The 15,580-nt window shown below is 39.1% G+C and overlaps 2 protein-coding genes across 2 annotated transcripts; one reads left to right on the forward strand and one right to left on the reverse strand.

Moving 5' to 3' along the window:
* Nucleotides 1-7,634: 7,634 nt before the first annotated feature.
* Nucleotides 7,635-9,491, forward strand: BDR25DRAFT_381634 (alpha/beta-hydrolase; the record flags this gene model as incomplete). Its single annotated transcript, XM_033697725.1, has 1 exon — nt 7,635-9,491. Exon 1 carries the CDS (start codon nt 7,851-7,853, stop codon nt 9,489-9,491), a length of 1,641 nt encoding a protein of 546 aa, XP_033541034.1. The 5' UTR covers nt 7,635-7,850.
* Nucleotides 9,492-9,797: 306 nt separating this feature from the next.
* BDR25DRAFT_361937 (uncharacterized protein) lies at nt 9,798-15,319 on the reverse strand (the record flags this gene model as incomplete). The annotated part of the gene is made up of 19 exons (XM_033696514.1): nt 9,798-9,842; nt 9,896-9,909; nt 9,967-10,038; nt 10,104-10,132; nt 10,213-10,237; nt 10,285-10,358; nt 10,388-10,440; nt 10,893-10,938; nt 11,052-11,147; nt 11,201-11,305; nt 11,371-11,385; nt 12,812-12,889; nt 13,472-13,491; nt 13,588-13,649; nt 13,720-13,792; nt 13,818-13,929; nt 13,961-14,188; nt 14,277-15,236; nt 15,279-15,319. The coding sequence occupies 19 exons, from the start codon at nt 15,317-15,319 to the stop codon at nt 9,798-9,800; spliced, it is 2,148 nt and encodes a 715-aa protein (XP_033541035.1).
* Nucleotides 15,320-15,580: the final 261 nt, after the last annotated feature.

A 15,580-nucleotide genomic window follows, 5' to 3' on the forward strand; every position in this document is an offset into this window, starting at 1 on the left:
CCTAAGAGCACTATAATGTCTGCCTAAAAGTTAGACACTAAAGCCTTTAGGGCTAAAACCTAATAAAGCAACTTAGTGTTTTAGTAGAATAAGGCTACCTAGACACTAGCTATAGGAAGCCTAGCTTTTTAGCTCTTTATAACCTACACTACTTACGCTAGGTTTTAAGTAAACTTTAAAACAGCTTTAAAGGCCTCTTTTTTATTTTCTTTACTTTCTGTGTTTTAGGCTACTGCCTATAAATTAAAATAGCTTTAAAAAACTAAAAATTTCTTCTTATAATAGAAGAGAACCTACGCGTGTGTTAGTAAACTATACCTTAGTAGTATTAAACTATATTTATATAAAGTTACATTTTTTATTATATAAAGTGTAATATTTACATTTCTTTAATTTAAAAAACTATTAAGAAAACTTAACTTAAAAGCTGTAGGCTAAAGCGTAGGCAGCCTAAAAGCAGATAACTTAAAACGCCTCTAAAGAGGCTCTAAAAGGGGGGTAAAGCAGCATAGTAATTTTTTTAATGCTATAATTAGTTAGTAGACTAAGCTATAAAATGTTAGGTGCATAATAATACTTATAAAGTAGAAATTTAGATAATAGCTAAAGAAAAAACTAACAACATTAACTAGACTATATAAGTAAAGTAAGTAAACACTTATTACTATAAATAATAAATTTACTATATTAATAATAACTACACTACTAGTTACTACTAAATAAAAAAACATTATAATAAAAGCATTATATTAGTATTAAGTTTTTAGTTTATTTTTTAGTAACAAGAAATTTTAGTTAAAAGGTTATACTTGTTGTATCTTATTTAAATTAGTTTTAAATTAGTTCTAAATTTTTTTTACACACTATAGATAAAAACTATTAGCTTATAAAAAAGAAAGTAGTGTAATAATTCTATAAATTGTTCTATCTTAGGTTACTTAGATCCTATCTAAAGGGTTCCTATATTAGCTCTAACTATAACTTAACCTAGTCCCCTGCAGTTACCTTTATTCCCTTATGTATTTAGTTGCACCTTGCCTCTATAGCTAGCTTAGTAGTTTTCTAATATCCTTTTGTACTAGGCCTATAGGTGTTAATGGCATTCCCAGGTTCAGAGTCCCCACGCACCCCCATATGCCTCTAAGTGGATTCCCACCGCATTCGGACCCATTGTCTTGCCTGCGCCGTTACAATAAGAAGGTCTTTATGCTAGCAGTTAGCATCTATATAAAGAATGTTAGTGTTATAGTTTTAATTTTTACGCTAAAATAGCTAGGCTAAGGTTTTACTAGTACATACTAAAAAAATAAGCTACTACCTCTAGGCAGAATAAGTAGTTTAAAGAAGTCTATATATTAACACTTAGTGTAATTTTACTATAAGCTAATCTTAGTATTATTTAAATCTCTTACTTCTAGCGCACTAGACTGTTCTAGATATAGGTTAAAAGTATAGTGTAGAAAGATAGTATAGTGTTAAAAAAGTTAGCACAGTTTTAAGTAAGTACTCTATAAGTTTTACCTAAAGATGTGTTTTTAAAAGTTTAATCTTAAAAAATAACTTATTTTATTACTATAGTTTAAAAAGCTTTTTTTACTAAGCTTTATAAAAAATAATTCTTATAAATTTAGCTACTTTTATTATAGCTTTAAAAAAATTAGCAAAAAGCTTTAAGCTGTTAAGTAGAAGATCTTTACTAGTATTAATTTTATGCTTTTTTTAAAGATAAGAGATAATATAATTATAACTACTAATAATTTTTACAGCTTTATGTTACTTTTAAAAGTAACATCTTTTATAAAGCTACACTTTAAGAATAGTGCTATTATTATCTTTATACACTAAATCCCCTCTATAATGCTAGACCTAAAAAATAGAATAATTACTATAAAGTTAACTTTTATGCTTTACATAATAGCTAAGTTTTTTTAGCACTAGCTTTTTCTTTTCTAGCTAAACATTATTCTACTTTATTATAAAAAAGGCTTTAAAGTTAAGGTGCGTGTTTACTAGGAAATTATAAAAAAAAATATTTTTACTTAAGACTAAAGTTAGAGTTAAGGGCACTAATAACTTTAAAAAAGCTAACTTTAATTTAGTAAGATAATAAGAGCTAGCATAATAAGGCACCTTAGCTTATTAAAACAACTTTAATAAGTAAAAGGATTAGAATAAGGCTGTACACTTACTATAATAAAAAAATTAAGACATCTAGCTTATTATAATAATTAATAAGATAAAAAGCTTTTTTAGAGTAAAAGTTAACTATTTTTATAAAGGGCTACTTAGCACACTAATTAGGCTACTGTGCTATAAAACATAGAGTTTTATTTAATTATTACTTTAAAATATAACCTTAAATAAAGCTTCTAACACAATAGCTAATAAAGTCTAAAAATAGAAAAGAAATCTCCTAAAATATAACCTCTCTAACCTGTACTACAGTACGTACTTAGCAATTCACTGTACAAAAGTTACGTCTTACATTTTGACTACTTTTGTACGCCTTACGTGATTACTACGTTCACGTAGTTACGTTACGTACTACGGACTGTTGGCCACGCTGGTGTTAGGATGCGCTTTCCCTAGCATCTTCTCTCTTCCCTCCAGCGCTTGCTAACTCATCCCCTTAGCTGCCTTGTACTTTCTCTGATACGATAGTGCCAAAGCCAGGTTCCTCACCGTAGTTAACGTGGCGGGGTCTGTTGGCCATTGGCGCAATTTTTTTGCTAGCTCCTCACCCCCTCTCACGTTAGGGCCAGGACCGCTGCAATCCTTGCAATCTCTTTTTGGTTTTGTTTGCGTGCCGTCTTCACGCGGACCTGCAATTTTCGACCGATTCTGGCCTGGGGCCGCAGGGCGAGCCACATCAGCTAACCCGATCCGAGTGAGGGCAGGTGCTGGCCACCTTGAGACTTCTTGCTATATTAGAAGTTTCAAATTTACCATCACCACTCAGATTCTGATCCTTATCTCGTGCCCACAAAGATATGGCTTCGCACCAGATTGCAGACCAACATACCATAAGCCAGGACCTGATCTTGATTGGCATTACCTTCGCACTACTAGGTATCTTATCGCCTTCAATCCCATAAATTTCGTTCACTGATGAATGAAAACATTCTACTATAACCTAATCCACCTCCTATTCGCACTAACTCTACTCAGGTAAAAATAGGCTTCCCTGCCCCTAAGCTATTCCTCCAAAACAAGCAGCTTTCGAATGTAGTAACAGCAGGATGAAACGGCCCAGGCTGCTCTGAAGCAATCTGGCAGACAAATTCAAGCCCGGAGCCCAATAAATGCCTTATATCAGCCTTTCTCTGATCTGGGTTCCCCTTTCTCGTTCACAGATACTTCCTAAAGCAGCCATCTGACCGGATCCTATCCCCAAGTCTCCCCGGACTTCGCATCGCGAACTTACTCTTAACTAGAAACCATACATGACCACCTTAACGTGGTTCTAAACCTGGTTTATATCTAACCGCAGTTTTGTAGTATTAAGTCTAAACTAGGTTAGTCTATTAGCTTAATGTAGTTTAACTGCAAAACGCATTAATAGCTTAGCAGATCTACATGTTAGATGCAGAGATACAGCTCTTGATGCCTATAGGCAACAACAAACTAGGAAACGCCTCTTTCTTGTATTATAGGCAGACTATTATACTTTAGGCAGCAATTACTACTAATTAGTTATCACATCTGTAGATTTAATGTATTTATATAGCTATTAAGACCTTAATGTAGAATGTAAGTTACTTTAAGCACTTTTTTTAGAATATAATTTAACACTACAGCTCTTAAAACCTTTGCTTTTATTTATTTTAGCTATTTAGTTATCTAAAATTATTATATGTCTTAATCCTACACCTCTCTAAATGTTGCCTATACTGTTTTTAGAGTTAGAGATATCTAATTCTATAACTGCAGACTGTAAAACAAAGCCTGTTAACTTTTATTAAGTTATTCTTACCTATAAACTAAAGAAAGGCCTAGCTTTACTACAACTAGGTTGTAAATAATAAAGTAAAAGAAAGAGGCTATATGTCTATAAGATATATTCTAGCTAGAAAAAGACATATTTTAGTAACACTATTACCTATGTTAAGGTAAAGCATCTAGTGTTATTAATGTCTTTAGAGACTTATCTTTATGTAAGCACTTAGCAGTCTATTTTATTTATCTATACTTTTATTACTATAACATACACTTTATAGAGTAGTTTTAACTAATAAGCTTATTATAAGGCTTTAATAAGACTACTTACTTGTTATAAAGTGCCTTTTTTAGCTATTAAATAAGAGAAACTAGAGCAACTCTGCCTTACTTATAACCTTGCTATTAAGAATAAGCTAATTACTATGTAAACTATAGTTATGCAATACATTATAGTAAACTATAAGCTTTATTAAGAGTAGCTGTCTACTAGCATAATAACTACTATAAGCCCTATTTACATCTTCTTAGACCTTTAGACATTACTGCATTATTACTTAATACTTGCAGTTTGCGCATAATAAGTTAATTAAAACTATTAGCTTTAAAAGGCACTTCTAGGGCTCTTAGAGCTACGTAACAGCTACTCTAGAGAGCAGTAAGCAGTTTCTATTATAGATACTTTTAGAAAATATAATATTACATTCTAAATTAGCTATTATGTAAGTAATAATGTAATGTTAAATAATACTTATCTAAAAGCTTTATTAAAGTAATTAAAGTATAAATATAACATTAGTTATAAGTTTAATTAAGCACTTATTAAGCTAATTATCTAAGTAAATTAACTTTAATGTAAAGCATTATTAAGTCTATTATATTACTTATATTATTAATCTCTTTTTTTAAGCTTTCCTTCTTATGTCTTTCTAAGAGGCTTTTATTACTGCTTTTAAGACTACCTCTAGTGTTGCTAAAAAAGCTCTTTTTACGCAGTTTTTAAGTGTCCTTACCTCTTATTATAAATAAACTAAAGTAGAGCGCCCTTGTATAAAGAGACAAAGCAAATAATAGAAGTAGTAAGGTAGTAATATAAGCATTATCTTAGTTAAAGACTTTAATAGCGTTAAAAACATCTCTATATTACGCAAGCTTTATAATTTTACAGTCTAGCTTTAAAGTTCTATAATCTACTAGGGTCTCTAGAACAGAGCTATTAGTCTACATTTTAAAATTAATAATTAGACATAATAGTCTTCTTAGTATTAGGTTATTACATAAGCCTTAAAGAAGATAGACAAGATTAAAAGCTTTATAACTAACTATAAAAACATTCTAGGCAATAATTAGCTTTAAGCTAATAACTAGAATATTCTTAAAAAAGCTGCTTACTTTTTAGAGCTATTTACATTAGCAACTTTATATGTAGAGAAGGATAAGTTATTAATTATATAATTACTTAAGCTTATAAATCTTCTATTAACATAGTATAAAAAGCAGAAGGTTAGTATCTAGTTCTTTTTAATAAAGCTAAGTACTTATGTTTAGTAGAACTACTACTTTTTACCTAAGAACTATAATAAACGCATAATTTAAGCTATTAACATAGGCTAGTACATACTTAACAAATACTACAACAAAACAGAAGAGACACCTATATACGCTGCTGCAATACTACTTAATCTGCGCAAGCAAGCCGCCCACCTACACTAGAACTAGCTAAAAGAGTGGGTAAAGCTAGCTATTAAACTTACTAATATAATTTAGGTAAATAATTTTAAGCTTAATAGTAAACTAGGCTCTTCTCTAGCTCTAGATAACATACCTAGTATATTAACTAAACAGCTAAATAAGCCTGTAAACATCTTTATGTTATTAAAGCAAAAAATAAAAGTAAAAACTATTAGTTTATAGCTAAATAACAACTTTAAAAGCTTTATTAATAGCCTAGCTATTAATTTAAAAGATAGAGTTACTTTTTTTAAGTAGTAGTGTTAATCTAAGCAGTGTTGCAGCTATTTAGGGCTTAGCTGCATAGCTATAGCTATTCTCTCTATCCCTGCAGAATTATTAGAGCTAGAATAGACCTTCTCTAGGGCCTAAAGGACCTGTTTATAGGATAGATTGCAGTTATAATGCACTACTATTAAGATAATTAAGTGTATTAGTAATTAGATATAACAGAGGCACATTAAGCTAGTCTAGGATAGTAGAATAGGTCTACTAATTAATCTAGAGCTTTAAGAAACTCTTCTTAGTGTTGTTAATAAAGGAGCAGGTAGAATAGATTAGTATTAAAGCAAGTAACTACACTAACGCGCTTAAATTAATGTATATTTACTTAACATAGTTCTTAACGCAGTTTTTAACGCAGTTTAACACTATAATTAACATAGTATAGTTTAAACAATACTAATATGGTATGGTTTAGAGTGATTCTTAATGTGGTTCAACCATGATAGTCATGTATGCTAGAAACTTGGCGGGATATGTCGTACATCCAAAAGGTGATGCATTCCTAATAGATATCTCATGCGAAACACATCTCGCCCCAGTCGTAAGACCTTTTTGGATTGCCCGACATCATATCACCACCTGCGACCTAGTTTCAGTATCCTATGAACTGACCGCGTAGTTAAATACATGGGCATTACAATGCCCCTCGAGGTACGTCGAATTCTGGCATCCGTGGACGATAGTATTGGCGCGAAAGTCTCCTAGAATGTTCGGGCACATGGTTTGGTGATGATCTTGATACGGCGACCGGAGCCTCCCTGGATGATAAAGACCTAGCTATACCATCTTCTTATACTCTGGAAACATGATTAAGCCTATTGTCTAAATTGTTTAGTCTATAGTTGATAGGAAACGTGAGGTTTCCAACTTGTGGAGATTCTATCAGTGGGTGTGTGGACGTGGAGCGAATTCACGCGCGCGGATTTTTGGGACTCTGGTCGCTCTGCCCTTGCTCTGCATCAAGCCCGGTAACTGTACGTATTCGTCCAACTCGATGCCAATCTAATATGCGCCATAGCGAGGTCGTTCTCGGTTCTGATAGTCTTTTATTTTAGTCGAGCCACGGGACACGGTGGATGTAATACAACCCGAGTTTCTCCTAGTGTTGCAAATGGAGAGGTGGTGTGAGCATGCAGCTATGCCAGAAGCTGATGAAGTGAAGTGTATTGTATTTTGTTTAAGTGCTCTGTTGCAGAGTGTTTATTTACATCTATAACGGCAGGGGCAGTAAGGGCCATGACAATGGCCAAGGGGCCATAGTGAAGGTATTAGGTGCTATAGTAACAGCAGTAAGGGCTGTTGTGGCACAGGGAAGGAAGGTTTCTGTATCAGAAATGCGACACCTAGCGCACAAAGGAGCCTGTTTCAGTTTGCTTCAGGTACGGACGGCACCTCTAATTCTTTAGCAGTTCTGTCCGGGTACCCTGTAGTTTATCAAGGTTGCTAATTGCTTAGGTAAGTCGACCAATTGGAAGGGCGCATAGGTATGTACATTCTGTTGTACGATTTTAATCTATGTGCTTACGTATACCACCGCGCACACACCAGTCATAGCCCACTTCCCTGGTGCTGATCACTATTTGACAGCTGAGTTGTGGTCTCTCGATGGCCTAGACTCCGTCTATGCATAGCAATCGAAATACGCGCTTTACCAAGGCAACGCGGATTCTACGCAAGTGGATGATGATCCAGGGATTTAGCACTCGAGTGGATATGTCTTAGCCTACGCAGTGGATATGCAATGCGTGGATATGCTATCATTGGGCTCTCTCTAAGGCCCTCCATGCTGTTATTAATTTCTTTCCTCCCCTGCTATCAACACATAATAAAATCACCAAGGTTCCCTTCCACTGAACCTCCTCTCACAGCAACAACACTCACATTACCCCACGTGCAAAATGCTCATTTCACCTGCTGTTTTCACCCTAGTCGTGGGATCTGCGGCGGCAAGTTCTTTCCTTCCGGCCATCAACACCACTCAAGGCTCTCTTCGTGGCTCTATCTCCCCGTTCCGCTCGGGTGTTACTGTCTACAAGGGTATCCCTTTCGCAGCACCGCCAACAGGAAGCCTCCGCTGGAAAGCTCCCGAAGCAGCATCTTCGTGGGAGGGTGTGCTCAATGCAACAGAATTCGGACCGCAATGTGCGCAGAACACCTCATCGGCGGGCATATTTTCGTCGGGAAAGACAACCTACAGCGAGGACTGCCTCACCCTCAATATATGGACGCCGGCTTACAACGATACTTCGGATTTGACGTCTAAGAAACTTCCCGTCTTTGTCTGGGTCTTCGGCGGGCGTTTCGAAGGCGGATCAGCTGATGTCAAAACATACGACGGCTCTGGGTTGGCTATTAAGGATATCATTGTCGTAACGTTGAATTATAGACTTGGCGCCTTTGGTTTCCTTGCTCATCCAGATCTCTCCACCGAGTCCGGACACAACAGCTCGGGCAACTACGGCATCCTAGACCAGCAATTCGCCCTCCGCTGGGTTCAAGATAACATCGCCAACTTCGGTGGAAATCCTGACCAAGTCGTTATTGGTGGGCAATCAGCAGGATCCGCTAGTGCTTTGGATGTAATGTATAGCGGGTTGACAGAAGGCCTTGTACACGGTGTCATCGCAGAATCGGGAGCTCGTGCACCCCATGATCCCATGACCGGCGGCCTGGCCACTAGCTACCGTAACAAGACGACTGCGGAGGCTCAGGGCGTGGCGTTTCTGCAAACACTTAATGTGTCCTCTATCGCCCAGGCTCGCAATGTTTCAGAAGTCACGCTCCTTAGCAGCGGTATGAGCAGTGACACTACCTTTGACGGTACTAACTTTGCCGCCCTCTCCTCGGCGTTCATGGACCCGCCTCTTTGGCGCCCAGTCGTCGATGGATACGTGCTACCGCACAAATACGGCGAATCTCTTTGGGAAGACGCACACCTCGACGTGCCCATCCTGACGGGCAACAATAAAGATGAGTCCGGGGCGTCCCCTTCCACAAGATTTAACGTATCTGCGTACAATTCCAGTTTCAGTACTGTGTTCCAAGACTACAGCAGCAAATTCCTGGCCCTGTATCCCCCCAGCAACGACACCACCGCAGGCGAACAGGCCAACACCTTCTTCCGCGACCTTTCCCGCATTTCGACATGGAAGTGGGCTAGTGATTGGGCTGCCGGCGGAGCGAAGAGCAAAGTGTACACGTACTTCTGGACCCACGCACCAGCGGAAAACAGCGCCGCTGGAGCGTATCATGGGAGCGAGTTATGGTACACCTTCAACAATATTCCATATGCCTCGTATGATAATGCTACATGGACCACCGAGGATTACCAAATTGCAGAGACTATGTCGGGATACTGGGCCAACTTCATCCGTACCGGAAACCCAAATGGTGGAAATTTGACATACTTTCCGCCGTCGACGAGCGGGGAGGCGCAGACTATGTGGCTGGGGGATTCGTGGGGCGCGTCCAATCTGACTGCGAGTGATGAAAAGACGGAGTTTATTGTAGATTGGTTGAGCCAACTGTACGAGTACTAGAATATACATTCGCGGTGAAAGACTGCCGCAATTTAGTGTATACACAAACTTTGCCAAACGCGAAATTAAGGCACTGTTGCTATCTTGATGCCGATATATGCCTGCATGTTAGAAAATATAACATGTGCTAAGCCGAAATACATAGCTACATTAAAGAAGATCCAATCTATACATTAGAAAGAGAAGCACTTAAGGTGCGTGCAAAATATTCCTAGATAACAATTATGCAAATAGTCAAAAACTCGTACTATTTTATAAATTTATCTTAATTTTCGTTACTTCTATGTACTAGATAAGCGATAATATTCAGAAACTATACACCTTCAGAGTTAAGGAGACGGTATATACGACCTAAAAAACACGCATCCTCGCGCACAATTTAGAGCTTCTAGCAGCGGAAAAACTCTATCGTCTTCTACTTAACGCAATCAGCATTCAACTGCTCTCGAAAGTGAGTATGGAATTTATCTCAAACCTTGATCTTCGAATGCCCGCCTAGCTAAGAATACTTTCTGAAACATCAGAAGGTCAAGATGGGCGGCATAAACTCGCGCTCGGCGATATGGGTTCAAAATAACAGGAAATAGAGGGTAACAATCAAGTGAAATCTACGCTCATATAAAGCTTTTTCCGGATTTGACCTTGAGTTACGCAGGGTTATAGCGTGAGCAATGAGTCAGCAGCTTGAGTCATAGCTGTGCAAGCCTGAGCTTGCCGTGACCTAACGCGAGCTAGCGTCATTATACCTGATTCACGCCTGAGCTCACCGTAAGCTAACATGAGCTAGCGTGACTGTGCCTGATTTCCTCCCTGAGCAGCATGAACAGGGTCTGAATTTGGGCCACTATCAGTTTGTAGGGATGTGAGCTGTCGGGGATTGACTGCTCTTTCGGGACATAATCTTCCGTGACTTAGCTAGCTCCTTGACCCCTGTGCCGGCAATATTTTCCTTTTATCAACGGTCCCAGGATCGCTCGAATAGTCACATACGCTTATTTAGCAGCAGTTCCTCGAAGTTTGAATGGCGTAGGACGTTATATAGAAACCAGGTGTCAGATATGCGCACCTACTGTCAAGACAGGAGGAACGTTTGACGAAAGCTGCTACATAGTACGAGCAATAAGCTCGAACAGTATGTTGCTGCAAATTGCAGCATTTTGCAGCATTTTGCAGCATTTTGCAGCATTTTGCAGCATGTTGCAGCAAATTGCAGCAAATTGCAGCATGTTACAGCATTTTGCAGCATTTTGCAGCATTTTGCAGCATGTTGCAAGCTGGTCGCGCATAGGGCTAGTGCGCGAGGGACTCGGATCGGAAAAACAAAAGCCGAGCAACACGAGTAGAGCAGAAAAAGGATCGATAAATCAACACAATCAATACAATCAATCAATCATCCCATACATCATATCCAAACCCATCATTCATCTCAGGAAGCCCAGAAACAGTGCTTCAATCTGACACCAGGACTGATTATAGAGCTACCTATACAGTACGCTAACCTGAAATACACTGTACCCCTGTTAAGTAGACCGTGCCCTGAGAACAAATCATAGTGCAAACCGGAAACCAAATTCACTCACGACTGTATTCGCGACTTCCGCCACACCTAACACCACAGCAGCGCAAGGCAAACCAGAAGCAGCGCTGACTTTCCATCTTGAACCGCGGCATCAAACACATTTACTACTGTGTTTTAGCGTGTAATGCACGGCCTCGCGTAATGCACAGTTCTGCGCGAAGCTGTCAAAACTTCAACCACCTCTCTCTCAACCAATATGGGCAGTATTGAGGCCGCTTTGGAGTCGCTGAAATCGCTGAAACCTGGAGAATCACCAAATTATGCTGCAGTAGCTAGGCAGTATGGCGTTAATTGATCTACGCTCTCAAGGCGTCACTGACGCGTTACCCGCCCGCGTGCAGAGAAACTTGAAAATCAGCAACTACTTAGCCTAGTGCAGGAGAAAGAGCTAGTAGAGTACATTAATAGGCTTTGCGCAAGAGGTCTATCCCTTTTAAGACAGATAATTTAAAATTTTGTAATAAAAATAAGTAGTAGGTAAGCTAGTAAAAGCTAGGTTAATTAATTTATTAAAAAGCACTCTATTAACCTATTATCTTAATAGACATCTAGCATAGACGCTGCGCGTAACAAAGCTAACTTAGCATTTAAGTACTTGCTATATTTTAAGCTTGTACGCAAAAAAATTAAGCAATATAGCATAAAACCACAGCATACCTATAATATAGATAAAAAGGGCTTCCTAATTAGGGTACTGTTAAAAATAAAGCAAATCTTCTTTAAACAGCAGTATAAGCAAGGTATTAAGCAGCAGCTTATACAGAATAGCAATTGCAAGTAGATTATAATAATAGCCTACATCTACGCTAATAGCAGCTTTTTTACGCCTACACTAATCTACTAAGCTGTTTCTAACTATATATAAAACTCTTAGCTATAAGATTTTAACCTTTTTAAGCATTAAGCTTTCTTTGCCTTATTACCTATAAGTTAGATAAATAATAAACTAGGCCTAGTATAGCTTAAACATGTGTTTAATTGCAAGACTAAGGTAAAGGTGTAATAAGTGTACTAACTTTTATTTCTAGATAGCTATAGATTGCATGTTTTAATAAAGTTTATTAAGTACTGCAACAACAATAAGATCCTCCTAGCTGTATACCTGCTGCATGTAACCTATACGCTGCAGCCTTTTAATGTCTGCATGTTTAAACCTTTTTTGTTAGCCTACTTAGCTAAGCTAGCTAGCTTTATAGATAAATACTAGGGACTATTATTAATTAAGAAAAGAGACTTCTATAGCATGTTTAATAAGGCTTAGAAAATGTCCTTTAAGCATAAAACTATTCTTAGTGCTTTTAGAGTAACTAGTTTATTACTATTTAAGCTATAAGTAGTCTTAGATTAATTTTACTATAGGCAGAAAAAGTAACTATTCTCTAGTAAGAGTACTAGCTTAGCGCTTAGTGTAAAAAATTAGAAAAGGGTTAAAGGCCTTTTAGACAAGGTTGTTAGTAATCTCTATAAAAGAGATGTATAAGAGCTTAAAAAGACTGTCTAGTTATTCTTAGTGCGTTGCATCCTCCTCTAGCGTGAGCTTAAGCAGGTTAAAGATGCGCTAATTAATAAGAAGAAGCGCTGCTAGCGTAGTAAGCCTCTCCTACTAGAAGCACCTCTAGAATATTATAGTAGTGCAACTTTTTAGTCCCTAAATAAGGTCTAAGAAGCACGTTGTCACGTCGGCATAGATGCAGGACTAAACTAATCTATTAACGAGAACAATCAAGCTGTTAAGCTTGACTGTTGAGGAGGAGAGACTATATACATGCTCGGGCCCATGCCCGTCGCATCCGGCTTACCCCTCATTGCGCCACATGGCCTGATCGCCGATCGCCGATCGCGACCTTACATGTGCGACGCGCGTCAGCGTCGTCACACACGTAATTATTAGGCATAAAGAGATGCTAAGAAGAAGGCTCTATAGCTTTAAAAATAAGAGAAAGCAAAGCGTAAGGAAGCAGAGAAAGCTAAAAAGGCGCGCGCAGTTAAAAGGAAGAGGCATAGAGTAGCAATAGCAAAGAAGGCTTACCTGCAGGAGCTTAAGACAAAAGCAGCTTAACAAGAGGAGGCAGAGCTTACCTAGCAGGTTAATTAACAGCTTAAAAATAACCTCTAGCAGGTAACAAAGGGCAAGCGGAAAGCTCCTACGCCTATTGCTAGTACGCTAGAGGATTTTAATAATAATGCAGCATTAAATAAAGAGAGGGAGCTAGCATTAGGTAGGACTTAACATAGCAGGCAAATTAACCTCCCTATAAGGTATTGCATGTAAATTATTACTAGGAATAGAATCTATAGCATTTAATTAGTATTATAATAAAAAATTTATATAATCTATAATTTGTGTGAGTCTCTAGAGCTTTAAAAGTAAAAGGCGCGGATTGCCAAAATCGTGCATTACGCGAGGCCGTGCATTACGCGCTAAAACATGGTATTGTCTCGAAATTTAAGTAGATTTCAAAGCATTGATATCATGATTTATTATGAATCTGTCCTACTCATGAAGCATATAATGACATCCTCCCTTAATGGAGGCGAGTGGGAGGAGGAGGTTGGAGGGCGTATCGCTAAAACATCAACTCAATTCTTATGATTCTTCCGTTATTATATCAGAATGCAACTCTACCCCTATAAATAGCAACTTCATACATTCGATGCTTAGAAGGGAGTCAAAGAAGCTGATCGGTTTGACTACACATCCATTAATTCTTGATAAATAGTACTGAGAGGAGCCACTGTCGGCGAACGGCAGTATCATTAAATGAAGAAGAGATAGCTAAGGGCCCCCGGTTAGTGTCAATGAAGGTGCCATTCCCCGGAGAAAGTAAGTGTGTAGATGGTGCCACGAGTATCATGTGTCTGCAGTAGCGCTCCCGAACCGGCGTCCCACAGCTTGACAGTGTGGTTCTCAGCTGCCGACGCCAGTGTCTTGCCGTCTGGCGAGAAGGCTACGGCTATGACGTAGTACGTTTGGCTCTCGAGCGTCTTTCGCAGCACCCCCAGTCCGGCCGCGCGCCAGTTCATGAGGGAGCCGGAATGGGTGTTGAAGATCGCGTGGTAGCTTGGGCTAGATGTCGCGTGGGCGAGCCAGTTCTTGCGGATCAAGTATGGCACGAAGCTTTGATTTCGAAATAAAGTTCAGTTAGTCCATAGAATCATAGACATTTATCATCATGAGATGCCGTCTCTAGGTGTCTAATTTCAACCAAGGATCATCCTTGAACCGTATCCGCCGCATTAGGACAGCCTTCTCATCCGGTTTTGAGCCTGAGCAATACAGAAATGTTTCTTGTCCCTCTTGTGCCAATGCCAAGTCTCCATACACATTGGGCATCCAGCCCTTTGCAGCGCCGGTCCCCGATGGCAACGGATTCTTCTTATCAACTTTGGACACATTGACCGGGAACTGGTCGCACGATATCACAGACCACTGATGAGCTCCCTGAATGAATTGGATGTTGAAGACACATGCCACGCCTTCACGGCTGAAAGCTGCTACCTTGATTTCTGTTGCGCTTATTACAGATGCTGAGATTTTGGTGTGTGGGTGGACTCGAGGCGCAGGCCTGTTAGATGGCGGCTGGTCCGGAGATGCATTGAGCAACGCGCTCCATGCGAGCGATTTCGTCTTGGGATCGATAGAGCCGTACACAAATTTCAGGCGGTGATCCCTTGTAACAATGAACACGAAGATGTACGTCTCGTTTACCAATATTGCGATGGCTGTTCCTTTCAGACCGACTCCGAGCGGTTGGCTTCCCGCTGTTGGCCATTGAGCTACAGACAAGGTTGCGTCGTGGATTTCATTCTCATCAGCGGGCTTCGTCATGCCAAAGACGAGTACTTTGTCGGTAAATAGACAGGAGCTTATGTTGGAGAAGTGGTGGAGGTTTCCGATGTCCCATATTCCGGCACTCTCCCATGTTGGATCTGTTCCTTGGGGCTTGCTTTGACGTTTCTGGACACCGATCTTATTTTGGAGAGTCACCCAGAATAATAATGTTTCCGACTGAGGAGGAGGACTTAGGGTTGAAGGTTGAGGTTGAGGAATTGACGACTTAGAAGGAGGCGCTTCAAGTCTTGCATGAGCTGAGGAGGGGACATATGGCAAACGACTCGACAAGGGAGCGAGATCCAAACAAGGTGGAATGAGTGTATTGTAAGGTCTGAGGAGCTCGATAGAGCTCTAAGCTGACTATATACTGTACGAGATAGGAGCTATGCCTAATGAGTGAATAGTGCAGTACATGGGTATGATATCGCGTGAGACACGTGCGACACACCCCCCTAGCTTTAACAAAGTGAATACTAAAGTAAAGCTGTACAAAGAGAAATAATAGACTGCAGGTGTACAGTAGTGCACTTAAAAGCGCGAAACAGCAAAAGAAGTTAGCTTAGGCTTAGGCTTTAAAGCTAATGTTAGTAGAGTAAGCCTTTAGGGCGTTACTTAGGCAGATAAGGCCTAGTTATTTAATAAAGGCTTAATACTTTTATTAAAGTAGGAACTTAG

The sequence above is a fragment of the Lindgomyces ingoldianus genome (genome assembly GCF_010093535.1).
Source record: "Lindgomyces ingoldianus strain ATCC 200398 unplaced genomic scaffold BDR25scaffold_48, whole genome shotgun sequence".
NCBI classification, from domain to species: domain Eukaryota; kingdom Fungi; phylum Ascomycota; class Dothideomycetes; order Pleosporales; family Lindgomycetaceae; genus Lindgomyces; species Lindgomyces ingoldianus.